This window comes from Procambarus clarkii, chromosome 37 (genome assembly GCF_040958095.1).
Source record: "Procambarus clarkii isolate CNS0578487 chromosome 37, FALCON_Pclarkii_2.0, whole genome shotgun sequence".
NCBI lineage: Eukaryota > Metazoa > Arthropoda > Malacostraca > Decapoda > Cambaridae > Procambarus > Procambarus clarkii.
Genome location: NC_091186.1, coordinates 9,075,549 through 9,091,203, shown reverse-complemented (window position 1 = coordinate 9,091,203; position 15,655 = coordinate 9,075,549). Strand labels below are relative to the sequence as shown.

The following is a 15,655-nucleotide window of genomic DNA, read 5'->3' as shown; positions in this document are numbered from 1 at the left end:
TTCACCCCGTTGACGGGGCGATGGGGGGGAAGGGAGGCTCGCACTGTTCGCTTATGCCTGGTCTCATGATTTGTAGGCTTTTCGGGTCGTTTCCAGCGGCCTGCGGTGGCATTGGGTGCCTGTTCCTCCTCAGGGAGATTCGAGGCTGGTGGGGCTGGCCTCTTCTCCTGCGCTCTGTTGGGTCATCTTAGAGTGGGTATCTTGAGGTTATCTTGAGATGATTTCGGGGCTTTTTAGTGTTCTCGCGGCCCGGTCCTTGACCAGGCCTCCACCCCCAGGAAGCAGCCCGTGACAGCCAACTAACACCCAGGTATCTATTTTACTGCTAGGTAACAGGAGCATAGGGTGAAAAACTCTGCCAAATGTTTCTTGCTGGCGCCTGGAATCAAACCCAGGACCACAGGATCACAAGGCCAGCGTGCTGTCCACTCAGCCGACCGGCTCCCTGGGGTACGCTTGGGTGTGGTCGAAACGACGACGTCCCTCAGATGGGTTTCCCATCTGTTCCCTGTTCCGCAACGGGACTGCGCGGACCTGCAGTTCATTCTGGGCGTGTCCCGTCTGAACCCCTGGGTCTATTGCCCCTTCTTTTGGATGACTACTCTGTCCCAGGTCCGGTTCCATTTCGAGCCAGGTGCTTGGATGGTGAGCTTGAACTTTGCCGTGATGGTCTACCAGCCGGGTCGGGTTTAGCTTCGTTGGCTGTTCCGGTTCCTTCAGGGCCGTCTCTCTCACAATTGCCGAGTTTGGCCTCCAGGGACCTTGCGTCAGCTGCTGCATTGCCGGCTACCTATTCGAGGTTCGGTGCCTTAGCGCCACCTGAGCCCTCGCTCGATGTGTTCCCAGACGCGTCGTCTCTTGGTTGGGGCTTTGTGACCAGTGCTCATCAGGCCAGCCAGGGGCGGTGGGGTCCATCCTTCCGTCAGGCCCGCAGCATGGTGCGGGACTTATACAGCTGTGTGGATGATGCTCCGGGGGGTTCGGGTCACTCGCGGATCGACGATCAGACTCCATTCGGACTGCTCCCCGGTGGATCATTGTCTGGACCATGGGGGTTCAATGCCGTCCTTAGCTCTTTGGGGCTGGTTGCTTTAGGTGACTCCCATGGTAAGTCTCAGCAGATGAGAGTTGTCCTCTTTGCCTTTGGTGATCGGCCCAGCCCTGGTTTAGGTGCTGCTTGCTCGGCGTCCGAACCCAGTGGTCTTCCCGTGGCTGCTCCTCTTTCGGGGGATTGGCCCGGTCCACTATGTGGCTGGGTTGATCGTCTCCTCGAGTCTTCGTGTCTGGTCTTTTTGATGCGAGTTTATCACCACCTGCATGGTGATCAGGTGGCTTCTTTGATGGTATCCCACCTGCATGTTTTGTCTCGGCGTCAGTATGAAGTTTTCTGGCGGTCCTTGTCCCTTCATAGGTTTGCTTTGGTTTCTGATGTGGTGGTGTTGTCCTTTCTCTCGTGATTGTTTCAGGACCGTCATCTTATGCCTAATACTGTAGCCTCTTATCGTGCAACGCTGGTGGAGCCGCTGCAGCTTGTGCTCAGAGTTTATGTTCCTTCGGCGCCGTTTTGTAAGCTGTCTCGTGCATTGTTTCACTTCTGGCCTGCTCATGCACTACCTGGGGCATCCTGGTCTTTGGATCAGGTGCTCTCCTCCTCTCTTCTCCTCGGTTTATAGTGGGCCCCCCTTTGGTTCGAGTTTGTTTCTCTACGGCTTTTCCATGTTGGTATTGACCTTTGGGGGTTCAGGTCGGGGAGCTTCGTGCTCTCCTCTGGCGCAGGAGTTTCCGCTCGTTTGGTCCTGGTGGTAGGTTTGTTCAGTGGCAGCCGTTTCCTTCTTTTCTGGGCGGTATGAGTCTGCTGTTTTCAGGAGGAGTCCTTGGGTTGTTTATGCTTGGTTGGTTAGGCCGGGTGTGCTTCATATGTTGTGTCCGGTTGTGGCTCTTCACCGTTATTTACGCGTCACAGCTTCTGTATCCACGGACGCCCTTTGGATTGCCCCGGTTTCCCTTCTTCCCTGTTCCTGGGTTTGGGTTTCCCGGGTCATTTGTTGGGTCCTTTGGTGCCATTGGTTGTCTAGCCTTCGATTTAAGTTGTGAGTGGCAAACACCTCCTGGGTACGTCCCTCTTTTCCTTATCTTTGGTGAAGTAGCTCCCAAAAGCCAAAGGCCCCAGAAAACCAGTGTTGAATGTAATGAAACGACATTTTCTGGGCGAGACCTGGAGGCTTCCCGGCAACCCTCCCTCCCTCCGGTCAGTCGGCGTTTTTTCACGTGTTTTGACATCCGCCTCAAAACTGCAGGGTGGATCACCAGCGTAAGGGTCTGGGGCGTCCCCTTTCCCCTCCCGGGAAGGGTGAGGGTTGCGCAGACAAATGGTGCGGCGACTTTGTGATGTCTATGCTCGTTTGTTCATTTTCATTTGGGAAGCTTTGTCCACTCATTTGGCTTTCAATAGTAGTTTCAACAAGAATAGGAGTGTTTTGGGATGCTTACCTTTCTGGATGCCTGACCCGGTCGATGGCAGACATAGAATGCTCCTTAACCACATGTGCATTTCTATAGGCCATTGCTCCTCGTGCCTCTCTGAGGGGGCCAGGTTCTGGCTTGTGGTCCCCGGTAGGCCTAGAACTCCATTCACATTGATGCAGAAGTCTCATATATCCATAACAGCCTGGATTGCTCCGGGGAGCTTCCAGGTCTCACCCAGAAAATGGCTTTTTATTACATTCAACGCTGGTTTTTTATTGTGTGGCGAGGACTCTCTGTCTTAAGAGTGTTAAGAGGGGGATCTCGTCACTACGTGCAGGGAATAAGGGAACTTTTACCTTACATTTGGGAAAGCGTCCCCGATAGGGAGCAACCTCAACCGTACACAAACATTCCAAATGCCATGTTATGGAATGTGGAATAGGAGAACATAGACCTCACACAACCTATATGTGAGAAATCTTTAAAGAATTCTGATAAAGAAAGAGATCTAGGGGTGGTTCTAGATAGAAAACTATCACCTGAGGACCACAAAGAATATTGTGCGAGGAGCCTATGCCACACTTTCTAACTTCAGAATTGCTTTTAAATACATGGATGGCGATATACTAAAGAAATTGTTCATGACTTTTGTTAGGCCAAAGCTAGAATATGCAGCTGTTGTGTAGTGCCCATATCTTAAGAAGCACATCAACAAATTGGAAAAGGTGCAAAGACATGCTACTAAGTGGCTCCCAGAATTGAAGGGCAAGAGCTACGAGGAGAGGTTAGAGGCATTAAATATGCCAAAACTAGAAGACAGAAGAAAAAGAGGCGATATGATCACTACATACAAAATAGTAACAGGAATTGATAAAATCGATAGGGAAGATTTCCTGAGACCTGGAACTTTAAGAACAAGAGGTCATAGATTTAAACTAGCTAAACACAGATGCCAAAGAAATATAAAAAAATTCACTTTCGCAAACAGAGTGGTAGACGGTTGGAACAAGTTAGGTGAGAAGGTGGTGGAGGCCAAGACCGTCAGTAGTTTCAAAGCGTTATATGACAAAGAGTGCTGGGAAGATGGGACACCACGAGCGTAGCTCTCATCCTGTAACTACACTTAGCTAATTACACAGCCTCAGGATGGTACCAGGCCTCCGAGATTTGTGCTGACCTACTCAAAGCTAGGATCAGAATCTAGCTCTTCAAAAGAATAAAAAGGATCTTGGATATTAGAAGTAAGGCCAAAACTGAAGAAACCAACCAGTTAGATTGACAAAACAAAACCAGCAGGTCAGGCTTAGCCCAAGGTGCCAGTGCCTAAGCTCTGTGGAGCCTCTGAAGGTGCCCCAAAAATAACAATATTTCCATACAAATCAGATTCACATTTCGACCTAAATATTTTTAGAGTTAAATGTTTTAATATTTACAATAGCACATCACAAACTTGCCAATTATATTTCTATTGAATCAATCTTATCGGTGATAAATGGAGTTTTTTAACATACCTTTCCATCACTTTCTGCCTGAATGATTTCACTCATTGTTATATCCCGCTCAGACACTGTAAACTCATTCCACTGTCGTGTCAGTGACAAAATAGAATCTCTAGTTACACCAGGAAGAATCAAGCCATCAAGGGGTGGTGTCACAAGTTCTTTCTCTGGAAAATAATTTAGAATAAACTCAATATTTTGTCATTATCCTATTACACTGCATTCATTAACCCTTTGGCAACCAAGCATTTTAGTTCACTTTTAGAAACGAGTTAATTTGTTCATTCCATTTCAACAAGATTGCAATGTATATTCAGTTATGCTCAAAGTAGGAAAACAATCGCCCAATATGTGGGTGTCATTCTGGAACAAACATGCATAAGTAACAAATTAACACAAGCACGATAGAAATAAATGGTACACAATGTGTATGTACAATTTTAATAAAATTACCTTTTTATTTAACTATTAATTGAACATATATAATAAAGATTCAGACATTGTAGAGGGTGACAACTAAGACAGCTTCTCAGGATCAGCATATCAATAATTTTTTTGTACCTATTGTACAGTACAGAAGTTACTGTACTATATTTTTTGTATTAACTATGTTGTACTATGATTAATTACAAAATAATACACTGTAGCTGTATATATACAGTATATATTATGTTATATATATTGTACAGTGGTGCCTTGGTGTACAAATTTAATCTGTTCCAAAAAATGCAACATAACCAAAATATTCATACAATCAAATTTTCCCATAAGAAATAATGTAAATTGAATTAATTCATTTCACACATCCAAAAATATGAACAAAAATACATTTTCTGAGGGGGGGGGGCCCATCGACTCCCTGACACTATCAAATTGACATGTGCCATTTCAGTTTGGTGCCATCAGTCACGGGAGTTCGAGTGCCTACCTATCAAGTGCTCGTGGTTCTGGCCACGAATCAGAAACTGACCCCCCCTCAGAGAGGCATAGGAAGCAATGGCCATATGAGGCAGGATGGTTCTACATGTCGTCGTCTTCTACATTTAGAGTTTGTCATTTCTGCCATTGACCAGGGAAGGGATCCAGAAAGGTAGGAGAACCATTACAAACCTCTAACTGGTTAAAATTGCAATCTATGTCTGAACAGAAGCCCAGAACTCCCTCCAATAGAAAACAGTGAAACAAGCAACACGTCATCCAACTAGCGCACCCGCTCGTTAGTGCCTCACTTTCCCCCGAGAAGGAGGAGGGACCCCCCCTCTAAGGCAAGCAGGTCGCACTACCCCCAGTTCGTCAAATGATGTGCCAGGTGTCAGAAGTCCTTTCTAGCCTCAAGCTTTTGTCATGCTTTGCGTCTATGGCTTTGCTGGCTGTGTGTGTGGTGGGCAGGTGTTCCTACAAGTCTATTGGGCTGCATGCACCTAGGGTTCCCTTCCCTAGGTGCCCAATAAGTACTTCCCTTGCAATTCAGGGTTATCTTCCCCTGGGTCGTTTGGGTCTCACTCGCGTCTGAGGCCTTCATCGCTTGTTGTTCTTGCCCTTAGGGTTCGCTGGGGGTCTTAGTCTTCCCATCTTGCCCAAGGTAGGTAGCGAGTTTGTGGTGGGTGGGGCGCAGTGCAGCCAGCAGAGTTTGCATTCAGCGGCGGCCGAAGTTTCTCTCTGGAGACCGGTTAGTCTGAGTGTGTTGCTTCGGGATTCTTTTTGTTTGTTTGTTTTTAGTACATTATCGCTTCCTTGACAGAGGTGGTCTACTTAGCTTTCCATTAGGTTAGCTTAGGTTGGTTTGATAGTTCTTCTCAATTGCCCTGAGGTTTCACAGCGACGCCCATTGCCAGTTTGCCTGCTGCAGACAGGGCTTACCGGCTTAGTAAGCCCTACGGGAAGCCTAGTGCCTGCGCTTCGCATAGTGCTTATGTATCCTCCGGGGCCCTGGAAATCCCTGTAGGCCTCGGGGGTACCATGGATGTGTCTTCCGAGCCCAGTTTCACCTTGTGCAATGCCAAAGGGGTGTTTGTCGCCTTTGCCTCGTGATGACGATCATCCTTCCCGCCTCCATGCTGCCTGTTGAGTTGGTGACACCTACCCCCAGAATCTTGCGGGACATGTTCCCCGCTTGTTATTCAATTTACCCATTCCTCGTCTGAGGACGTTGGGTGTCAGGCGGTGGCTTGGTTGCATGCTAGGTATTCTTTGTTGCAATGGGCCAGGTTGGTTGCCCGGTTGGAAGCCCGGAGCTGTCCTGTTTGTATTTTAGGGACCAGGATTTAGGGGCATTGGTTACTTCAACCTTAATTCCATCTGCGCCCTTGCTTCCTTCCTAGGTCGGTGTGGTTCGCACTGCTCCCCCTCCCCCCTCTGCTTCCAGCTCCTAAATGTCCGAGGGTTTCCAGGCCGGGGCTGGGTTTAGCTGGTAATAAGGCTCGAGTGGCTTTGGGGGGCAGCCCCTTCCGATTCGGGGACGGATGTTTAGCCCAATTTCCTCGTTGATGCTTCGGAGTCAGCCCAGCAGATGCCTCTCTGAGGCCTTTCCCTTGGACTCTGCCTTTTCTTCAAGGGTAATGGGCTTTGATGTGGGTTCTGCCCCGGGGTCTGTGTAGGAGGTTCCCGAGGCTTGGGGGATGTCCACTTAGTGTGCTTTGACTCCTTTTGATCCTGCACTGGCCTTTGTGCATTCTGTGCGGGGTTTGTTGTTGCAGGGCTTTTGTATCCTCCGTCTATGTATGACTGTTGGGTGTGGCTCATCCCAGGATTCGTTTCTGGGTGCCTTTGGGTTTCTCGGATATGTCCTTCCAGAAGTTTACTTCACCTCCGATTTCCTCTGCAGAGGTTCGAGAGGCCCATGGTGCGTACCTCCTGTGAGACCCGGTTCATGCCTCATTAACCCTTAACCACTGGACTGCGCCAATGGAGTCCTGATTTTTTCGTACCCATTTAAAATGTGCGCGCGGTTGTGTACGAAATGGACTCTTAGGACCTCCAGTGAGAGACAGCCATCTTGGAAAAAATTACCAGAATGCCCTAGGGCTGCTGGCTGGGTTAGTACTGAGTGAGTAACCATGGGTGGCGCATGCACCTCTGGCTTGGAAACGCCTGCGTGATGCGGTGTTGAAAGATCACGCTCTGTCGGTGAAATTCAAACCTTATTGTTTGAAGAACATAAGGGTCATGATATTGGTGAAGCTAGGCGCAATAAGGACCTAACACAAAGGTCGGATGCAAGTGATACAGAACCTATGAGGACGATACAGCGAGTGTATCCAGTTGTAGCTCTGAGCGCCACCCTTGCCCACCTATGCCATCTCTAAGTTATAAAGATGATACATAGATGAATCATTTTCTGCGATCAGTGATGATGCATCTGATACAAGTAGCATAGATGAACAGTGTTAGCAGCTTCCATGGTAGTGGTTTCCATAGATATTTTCAAGAATAGCCGAATCTCTTCCAGATTAAACGACACTCTAAGGCTGGCTGAATCTCTTCCAGAATGCCTGAATCTCTCTTAGATTGACGGACACTCTTTGAGGGTGGCTGAATATCTTCCTGTGTAGGGCCTTACAAAGCGATCTTTTCAAGACTACCTTACAAATTTATCTTTTCCTATAATCTTTTCAATACTACCTTATGATTTACAAGCTTAGCTACATACCACCTACAAGTACTAAAGTGAAGGGTGTACGTGAGTGCGATATTTCCAAGCACACAGAACGAAGAAACAGGAAGCGAAAATCTATCTGTAGCTGGTGCAACGGGAGCGAAGTCGCGCTGTGTACCATGGACTACTTCATTGATTATTACTCATTTCTAAAGTACTGTGTAATACAGTGTGTTACAGTGTAAATAGTGTGAGAAACTATATATTGTAATTTTAGTGAATTTTAATAAGTAATATTGCGACAATAAACATTTATTGTGGACACATTACCGACATGTATCACAGTTCCAAGGAACATTATAAACATTCTACTGTATACATATTGTAAAGGACACAAATATGCATCATATATGATTAAAAAAACAAATAAAACTGCATTGGAAATATATAGAACAAATAATTGAAAATATATTTGTTGCATTCTTTGGACCCATCTTCGTCTGGTTGGCGCGGTGGTCGTTCTTTGCGAAGGTTGGGTTCCCATAAGAGGGTGTCGGCTCTTTCACGGTTCGTCCCATTGATGGGGCAATGGAGGGAGAGGCTCGCTCTGTTTGCTTAAACTTGGTCCGACGAATTTGTGGGCCTCTCGGGTTGTTTTGTGCAGCCTGCGGTGGCGTTGGGTGGTCCTTCCTCCTCTAGGAAGTTCGGGGTTGGTGTGGCGGGCCTCTTCTCCTGCGCTCAGTCGGGTCATCTCTGAGTGGGTTCGCTTGGGCATGGTCGAAACGACCTTGTCCCTCAGGTGGGTTTCCCGCCTGTTTCCGGTTCTGAAATGGGACTGCGCAGACCTCAGGTTCATTCTGAACGTGTCCCATCTGAACTACGTGGATTTATTGCCCCTCCTTTCGGATGACTACTCTGTCCCAGGTCCATCTTCTGTTGGAGCCGGGCGCTTGGATGATGTCCCTGGACCTCAAGAACACTTATTGGCACATCCCTATTCATCCAGGTTTATGAGACGGTTGCTCAAGGGTTTGTGTGGGAGCCTGAACTTTGCCATATTGGTCTACCTGCCCGGTCGGGTTTGGCTTCGTCGGCTGTTAGGTTCTTTTGAGGATGTCCCTTCTGCCTCTCTCTCAATCGTTGTGTCGGTTGCTGCATCACCGGCTTCCTCTTTGGGATTTACAGGGGCTTTGTGACCAGTGCTCACCAGGCCAGCCAAGGACGGTGGGATCCGTCCTCCTGTCTGACTCACAGCATGATGCGGGAGTTCGCGGCAGTGTGAATGTAGCTTCAGAGGGTTCGGGTCGCATGCAGATTGACGATCCGGCAACATTCAGACTGCTCCCTGGAGGTTCACTGCATGAACAGCAGGGGTTCGATGCGGTCCTTGGCTCTATGGGGCTGGTCGCTTTGGGTGACTCTTTTGCCGAGTTCTTGGGGTTTGGCTCTCGTGGCCATTCACGTTTGGGGGTGTCCAACATCCTGGCAGATGGCCTGTCCCAGTTTATTCCCCTGTCCATGGAATGGATGGTCGATGCCAACTCGTTCAGTTGGCTCTACTGGACATGTGGGCCTCCAGAAGTGGACCTCTTCACGTCAGCATGGTCGCAGCATCTCCCGTTACAAGTGGCACCCTTCCCTGACTGCGAGGCCGTCAGGGTCGATGCCTTCAGGCAGGACTGGGCCAGGTAGGGTTACATGTACCTCTTTTCCCCGGTTCAGCTGTTGCTCCAGGTCGTGGCTCTCTTGGAGACTTACCAGGGGAAGAGTTGTCCTTCTGGCTTCTTGGTGGCCAACTCAGCCTTGGTTTCAGGCGCTGCTGGCTCAGTGTCCTAACCCGAGGGTCTTCCCGCAGCTCAGCCTCTTTCAGCAGATCGGTCCAGCCCGGTACGTAGCTGGTTCGCTCTTCTCGAGTCTTTGCGTCTGGGCTCTGACTCAGGTCTATCATCACTTGTATGGTGCACAGGTGGCTTCGTTGAATATGTCCCACCTGCGTGCCTCATCTCGGCAACAGAATGAAGTTTCCTGGTGGTCCTTTCCTTATTTCTTGTCTCTGAATAGGTGAACTTCTGTCTCGCATAGCGTTGCCTTGTCCTTCCTTTCGTGGTTGTTCCAGGCTTATGACAAAAACTGTCGCCTCGTATCGTACGGCGCTGGCGGAGCCGCTGCAGCTTGCGTTCAGCGTCGATGTTTTGCAAGCTGTCTCGTGCACCTCCCGCCTGCTCATGGCCCCTTTGGTTCATGATTGTTTTTCTAAAGCTTTTTCCTGTTGGCATTAGGCTTTGGGGTTTGAGTCGGGGAGTTGCATGCTCTCCTCTGGTGCAGGGCTTTCAGCTCCTTTGGTCATGGTGGTAGGTTTGTTCATTTGCAGCTGTTTCTTTTGTGGTGAAAAATGTGTCTGCTGCTTTCCGGAGTGGTCCTTTGGTCAGGCCAGGGGTGCATTCTGTGTTGTGTCCGTTTGTAGCTCTTCGCCATTACCTGTGCCACTTTGGCTTCTGTGGCCAGGGTTGCGCTTTGGGTTGATCCGGTTTCCCTTGTTCCCTGTTCCAGGGGCTCGAGTCCTCCAGGTCTTCTGCAGGGTTATTAAGTCTAAGTCAGCCTGCGATCTATTTTCGTGCCCCGTGATGTGCATCATTTTGCTCTTTTGGATGCCGTTTTCAGCAACATATCTTGGGCTTACATTCAGGCACAGGGATTTTGGAGGTCGAACAGAGTCCTGGCCTCCCATTATTTGCTCAACATTCCTGGTCCTGAGCGTTCATGTGGCTTTGGGTCGCAGGTTGCAGCCAGTTATCTCACCTACAAGTTGAGGAGTGTGGGGCGGCCGCCTCCCCAGGTATGTCCCTCTTTTCCTTATCTTTGGTTATGTAGCTCCAGGGAGCTGGAGGGACTCTCCCACAAAAAACCAGCATTGAATGTAATAAAACGCCATTTTCTGGGTGAACCTCGGAGGCTCCCTGGCACCCTCCCTCCAATCGGCCTTTGGTGCAGATTGGAGGGAGAGTTGGTGCAAGGTGTGACATTTGCTTGTTTCATTGGCAGTCGAGGGAGTTCTGCCTCTCTGTTCAGTGTTTGGTTGCAATTTTCTTACATTGTGGGGTCTGTTTTGTTATGCCTACCTTTCTGGGTGCCTAACCCCAGTCAATGACATAAGTAAAAACCCCAACCACAGGGTTTTTTTTCCAGGGGCATTGCTCTCTATCAGAATGCCCCCTTGGCTAGGGAAACCTGGCCCCCTCCCTCAGAGTACTCTGAGGGGGGGCCAGATTCTGGCTCGAGGTCCCCGGTAGGCTGGTTATCTTGAGGTTATCTTTAGATGATTTCGGGGCTTTAGTGTCCCCGCGGCCCGGTCTTCGACCAGGCCTCCACCCCCAGGAAGCAGCCCGTGACAGCTGATTAACACCCAGGTACCTATTTACTGCTAGGTAACAGGGGCATTCAGGGTGAAAGAAACTTTGCCCATTTGTTTCTGCCTCGTGCGGGAGTGCCTCGAGCGCTTTGTCATGGGTTCGTATCCTGGCCGGGGAGGATTTACTGGGCGCAAATCCTTAACTGTAGCCTCTGTTTAACTCAACAGTAAAATGGGTACTTGGTTGTAAAATGATTCTTCGCGATGGGGATCGTATTCCAGGGACCTGCCCGAAACGCTACGCGTACTAGTGGCTGTACAAGTAAGTAAGTAATTATCAAAAGAAGGCACCAAACCGGGAAGGCTATGTAGCACCATCAAATACGCAAAATAATCAGAGGGCGCTAAATATCACCAAGGATGCCAATACGAGAACAAAAACGCATAAGGCGAACGATATCAAAAGTATCCGAGTCACCAAGAATTCTATCGAGGGACAGGTGACCGCGAGGGGCGGTCGGAAAGCAAGACACACGCTCGTCCTGGAAGTCAGGACATTCAAGAAGGACATGCACGACCGTAAGAGGGACAATGCAACTAGGACAATAAGGAGCAGGGCGGCGCTCCATCAAGTGACCATTAGTTAAGCGAGTATGGCCAATATGCAACCTCGCCAGAGCTGTTTCCCACCGCCGGTTACGGTGGAAGGAGGACGGCCACGAGGAAACACAACATTTAAGAGTACGTAGCTTGTTACCAGTAACAGACAACCAAGAAGCCTGCCAACGGGTAAGGACTGAGGAATGGATAACCGGGTAAAAGTCGGAATACGGAATGCTTTTACGAGAGATGGGACAAGAGCGGACAGCTTCCTTAGCGGCAGCATCCGCACGCTCATTTAAAGACACGCCAATATGGCTGGGAACCCAACAAAACTCAACCGACTTAAATTTACTGTGAACGAGAAACAGCCAATGCTGGATCTCGACAACTACTGGATGAACTGGATTAAAGCACCCGAGAGCCATGAGGGCACTACGAGAGTCAACAACAACCACAAAGGAAGACTGACAACGAGAAAGCAGGAGACGAAGAGCATAGAGAATAGCATAAAGTTCCGCTGTAAAGATGCTAGTCTCCGGAGGCAAGCGACACATAAGTGCGATCAGGAAAAACAACAGAGTAGCCAACACCGTCCGCTGACTTAGACCCATCGGTGAAGACAGAAACGGAGCGGGAGTGAGAAGAAAAGTGCTCGAGGAAAAGGCGTTTTAGAACCGTAGGAGGGGTAAAAGCTTTAGTGATACGAGTCAAGGATGTACAAAACCGCGGAAGAGGGACTCTCCACGGGGGCAAAGAAGGAACAACACGAGGAGAAACATCAGAAATACGAACAGAAAGAGAATCCTGTAGGCGAGATAACCGGACAGAAAGAGGGAGGTGGTGAAGAGGAACAGGAACCGCAGGAGGGGTAAAAGTTAAAGCACGACAGAGGCGAGAGGAAGGATGTTGCAAGGACCGCGCAAGATAGCGAAGACAGTAGCGATCACGGCGGTCCTGGAGAGACAGGAAGCCAGTGTCAACATACAAGCTAAGGACGGGAGTCGAACGAAAGGCACCAGAACTGAGGCGCAACCCAGTATGGTGCAAAGCATCAAAACGGCGAAGAGTAGAAGGAGAAGCAGACGAGTAAGCAGGGCAACCATAATCGAGCTTAGACAGGAGGAGAGAGGAATGTAAAGCAAGGAGAGTGCGCCTATCTGCCCCCCAAGAAGTATGGGACAAGACCCGAAGGAGGGTAAGGGCCTTAGAGCACTCAACACGGAGGTAAGAGATATGGGAAGACCAAGACAAACGAGTGTCAAGGAATAACCCCAAAAGCTTTGCGGAATCTTTGTATTCAAGGGGATGACCATAAAGTGACAAAGAAGGACGAAGAACAACCCGTTTCCGCGTAAAAGTCATGGCACAAGTCTTAGAAGTAGAGAACTTGAAGCCATGACCTGTGGCCCAAGACGACACGGCATCAATTGCAAGTTGAAGCCGGCGTTGAAGGAGAGGCGAATCATCACCCTGACAACAAAGGGTAAGATCATCGACATAGAGAGCGGAGAAGACACCAGAAGGAAGAGAGGAAAGAAGACCATTGAGGGCAACCAGAAAAAGAGTAGTGCTCAGAACACTACCCTGGGGCACACCTTCGTATTGCTGAAAAGAGGGAGAGAGAGCGGTACCAAGGCGCACCCGAAAGGAACGACGAGAGAGGAAGCTGCGGAGAAAGAGAGGGAGATGACCACGAAGGCCAAAAGAATGAAGTTGAGATAGGATATGATAACGCCAAGTGGTGTCGTAAGCCTTTTCTAGGTCAAAAAGGACGGCAACAACGGAGGTCTTCGCAGCAAAAGCAGTACGAATATAGACCTCCAAGTTCACCAGGACATCTGTCGTGCTGCGGCACTTGCGGAAACCAAATTGAGAAGGGGAGAGGAGGTGATGGTGTTCCAGGAACCACATCAGACGAACGTTAACCATACGTTCAAAGAGTTTGCAGACACAACTTGTGAGAGCAATAGGGCGAAAGTCCTTAGGGGAAGTACCCAGAGACCCCGGTTTGCGAACAGGGAGGACAACGGCATCGAGCCAGTCCTCAGGGACTGACGACGACTCCCAGATCCGATTATACAGACTCAGTAAATACTGAGACGTGCTCGGAGGGAGATGGCGAAGCATCTCATAATGAATACCATCGGAGCCCGCCGCCGTAGAACCGCAGAGGGCCAGGGCAGAACGAAGTTCAGAGAGAGAGAAGGGATCATTATAGGGAAGCTGAAGATGAGTGCAGAAATCTAAAGGACGAGACTCAAGGACAGGTTTACGAAGAAGGAAAGATTGGGGAAGATGAAGACCAGAGCTAACAGAAGAAAAGTGGGAACCCAGTTCGGAAGCGACCTGCAACGGGTCCGCCACAAGAGTATCATGGAGGTGAAGGACCGGTGAAACATCGGGAACGAACTTACCCGCTATCTTGCAGATACGCTTCCAGACCTGGGCCAGAGGGGTTTCGGACGTAATTGTCGAGACATAAGATGCCCAACATTCACGTTTAGCCGTACGGATGGCCCTACGGGCCACCGCACTCGCTTTCCGAAAGAAAAGAAAAGAATCAGTCGTCTGCCTACGGCGGTGCTTCTTCCAGGCTGCACGCTTACAGCGGACAGCCCGAGCACAGTCCGCATTCCACCAGGGAACGCACTTCCGTGGACCCCGAGAGGAAGAGCGAGGAATAGAGCGGAGGGCAGCGTCGAAGACAGTGTCATGAAAAAGGAGGAGAGCGCGAGAGAGGGGCAGAAGGGAGAGGTCAGAGAGAGTAGCACTGAGGGAAAATAGGGTCCAGTCCGCCTTAGCAAACTGCCACCTAGGGAAAGAGAGGGAAGGGCGAAAAGAGAAAAAGGAAACAAGGATGGGGAAATGATCACTTCCATGGAGGTCATCAAGAACCTGCCACGTGAAATCTAAGTGAAGAGAAGAAGAGCAGAGAGAAAGATCAAGACAAGAAAGGGTGCGAGTTCGAGAGTCCAAATGAGTGGGCTCACCAGAATTCAGAAGAGACAGGGAAGAAGAGAGGAGAAACGGCTCAAGGAGGCGACCCCGGGTATTCGTCAGAACGTCACCCCAAAGAGAATGACGACAATTGAAGTCACCCAGCAGGAGCACAGGCTCCGGCAAGGAGTCTAGGAGGTGTTTCAAATCAGGAAGAGAGAGCGGGACACTCGGGGGGAGATAAATGGAACAAACTGTGTACCATTTCCCCACAAAGATACGGGCAGCAGAACAATGGAGAGGCGAAGGAAAAAGTAAAGGAACAAAGGGAACATCAGCCCGAATCAAGAGAGCAGAAGAATTAGAAGCCCCAGCAATGGCTGGGGGGGGGGGGAAGAGAAAGGAATAGCCACGAAAACGACCAGGACGAGCACCAAGCATTGGCTCCTGGAGACAGACACAAAGGGGCGAAAACCGCGAAACCAGAAGTTGGAGTTCGAGGAAATTGGCGTAATAACCTCGAACGTTCCATTGAAGAATGGACAACGACGAGAAGAGAAAGGACAAAAACAGAGAACAAGGAAGAAACAAAGGCGAAAGACCAACAGAGCACGTTAAAGAATATCAGGGTCGGGATCAGGGTCAGCAAAGTCAGGGTTAGGGGGCATGGGTAAACTGAGCAAAGACGGAGGGAAGGAAACGGGAGAACAGATCAGAGGTGGGCGGGCAGGGTCCAGAGGAGGAGGAGGAGGAGACAACGGAGAGGAGCAGTCAAGGACAGCAGCAGGAAGAGGGGGAGTAGAAAGAGGGGAGCGCACCCCAGCAAGAGCAGCAACCGAAAGGGAAGCAGGGGCCAAAGAAACCTCCATAGCAGGAACAGGGGGCGCAAGCACTGAAACGGGAGGGGAAGGAGCAACGGAGCCAGAAGGAGGAGCTGAGGAAGAAAGCGAAGCCTCCTTACCCGCCGGGGAAGAGGAAGGAGAGGAGCCAGGCTTACGCTTCTGACTTAAAGAGACCGGTGTCCCAGCAACTACGTACCGGGCAACGGATTCCAGTGTCTCAACAGGAGAAGCCGAACGAGAGCACACACGACGGCCGTTAGGAGAGCGATGGACATCCGCCCGCACCGACAGGCGGTGGGGAGAGCCGATAGATGGAGGAAGAGGATGGGAAGGAGGATCGGAGGGGGACGAGGAAGAAGACACA

General features: G+C 49.8%; 1 protein-coding gene across 1 annotated transcript in view; it reads right to left on the bottom strand.

Annotated features, from left to right (window-relative positions):
* The window catches only part of LOC138349716 (branched-chain-amino-acid aminotransferase-like), a 98,222-nt gene that overhangs the window by 29,441 nt on the left and 53,126 nt on the right, over nucleotides 1-15,655 (bottom strand). The window contains 1 exon segment of the mRNA XM_069337433.1: nucleotides 3,978-4,132. Within this exon segment, the coding sequence (XP_069193534.1) occupies nucleotides 3,978-4,132 (155 nt within the window).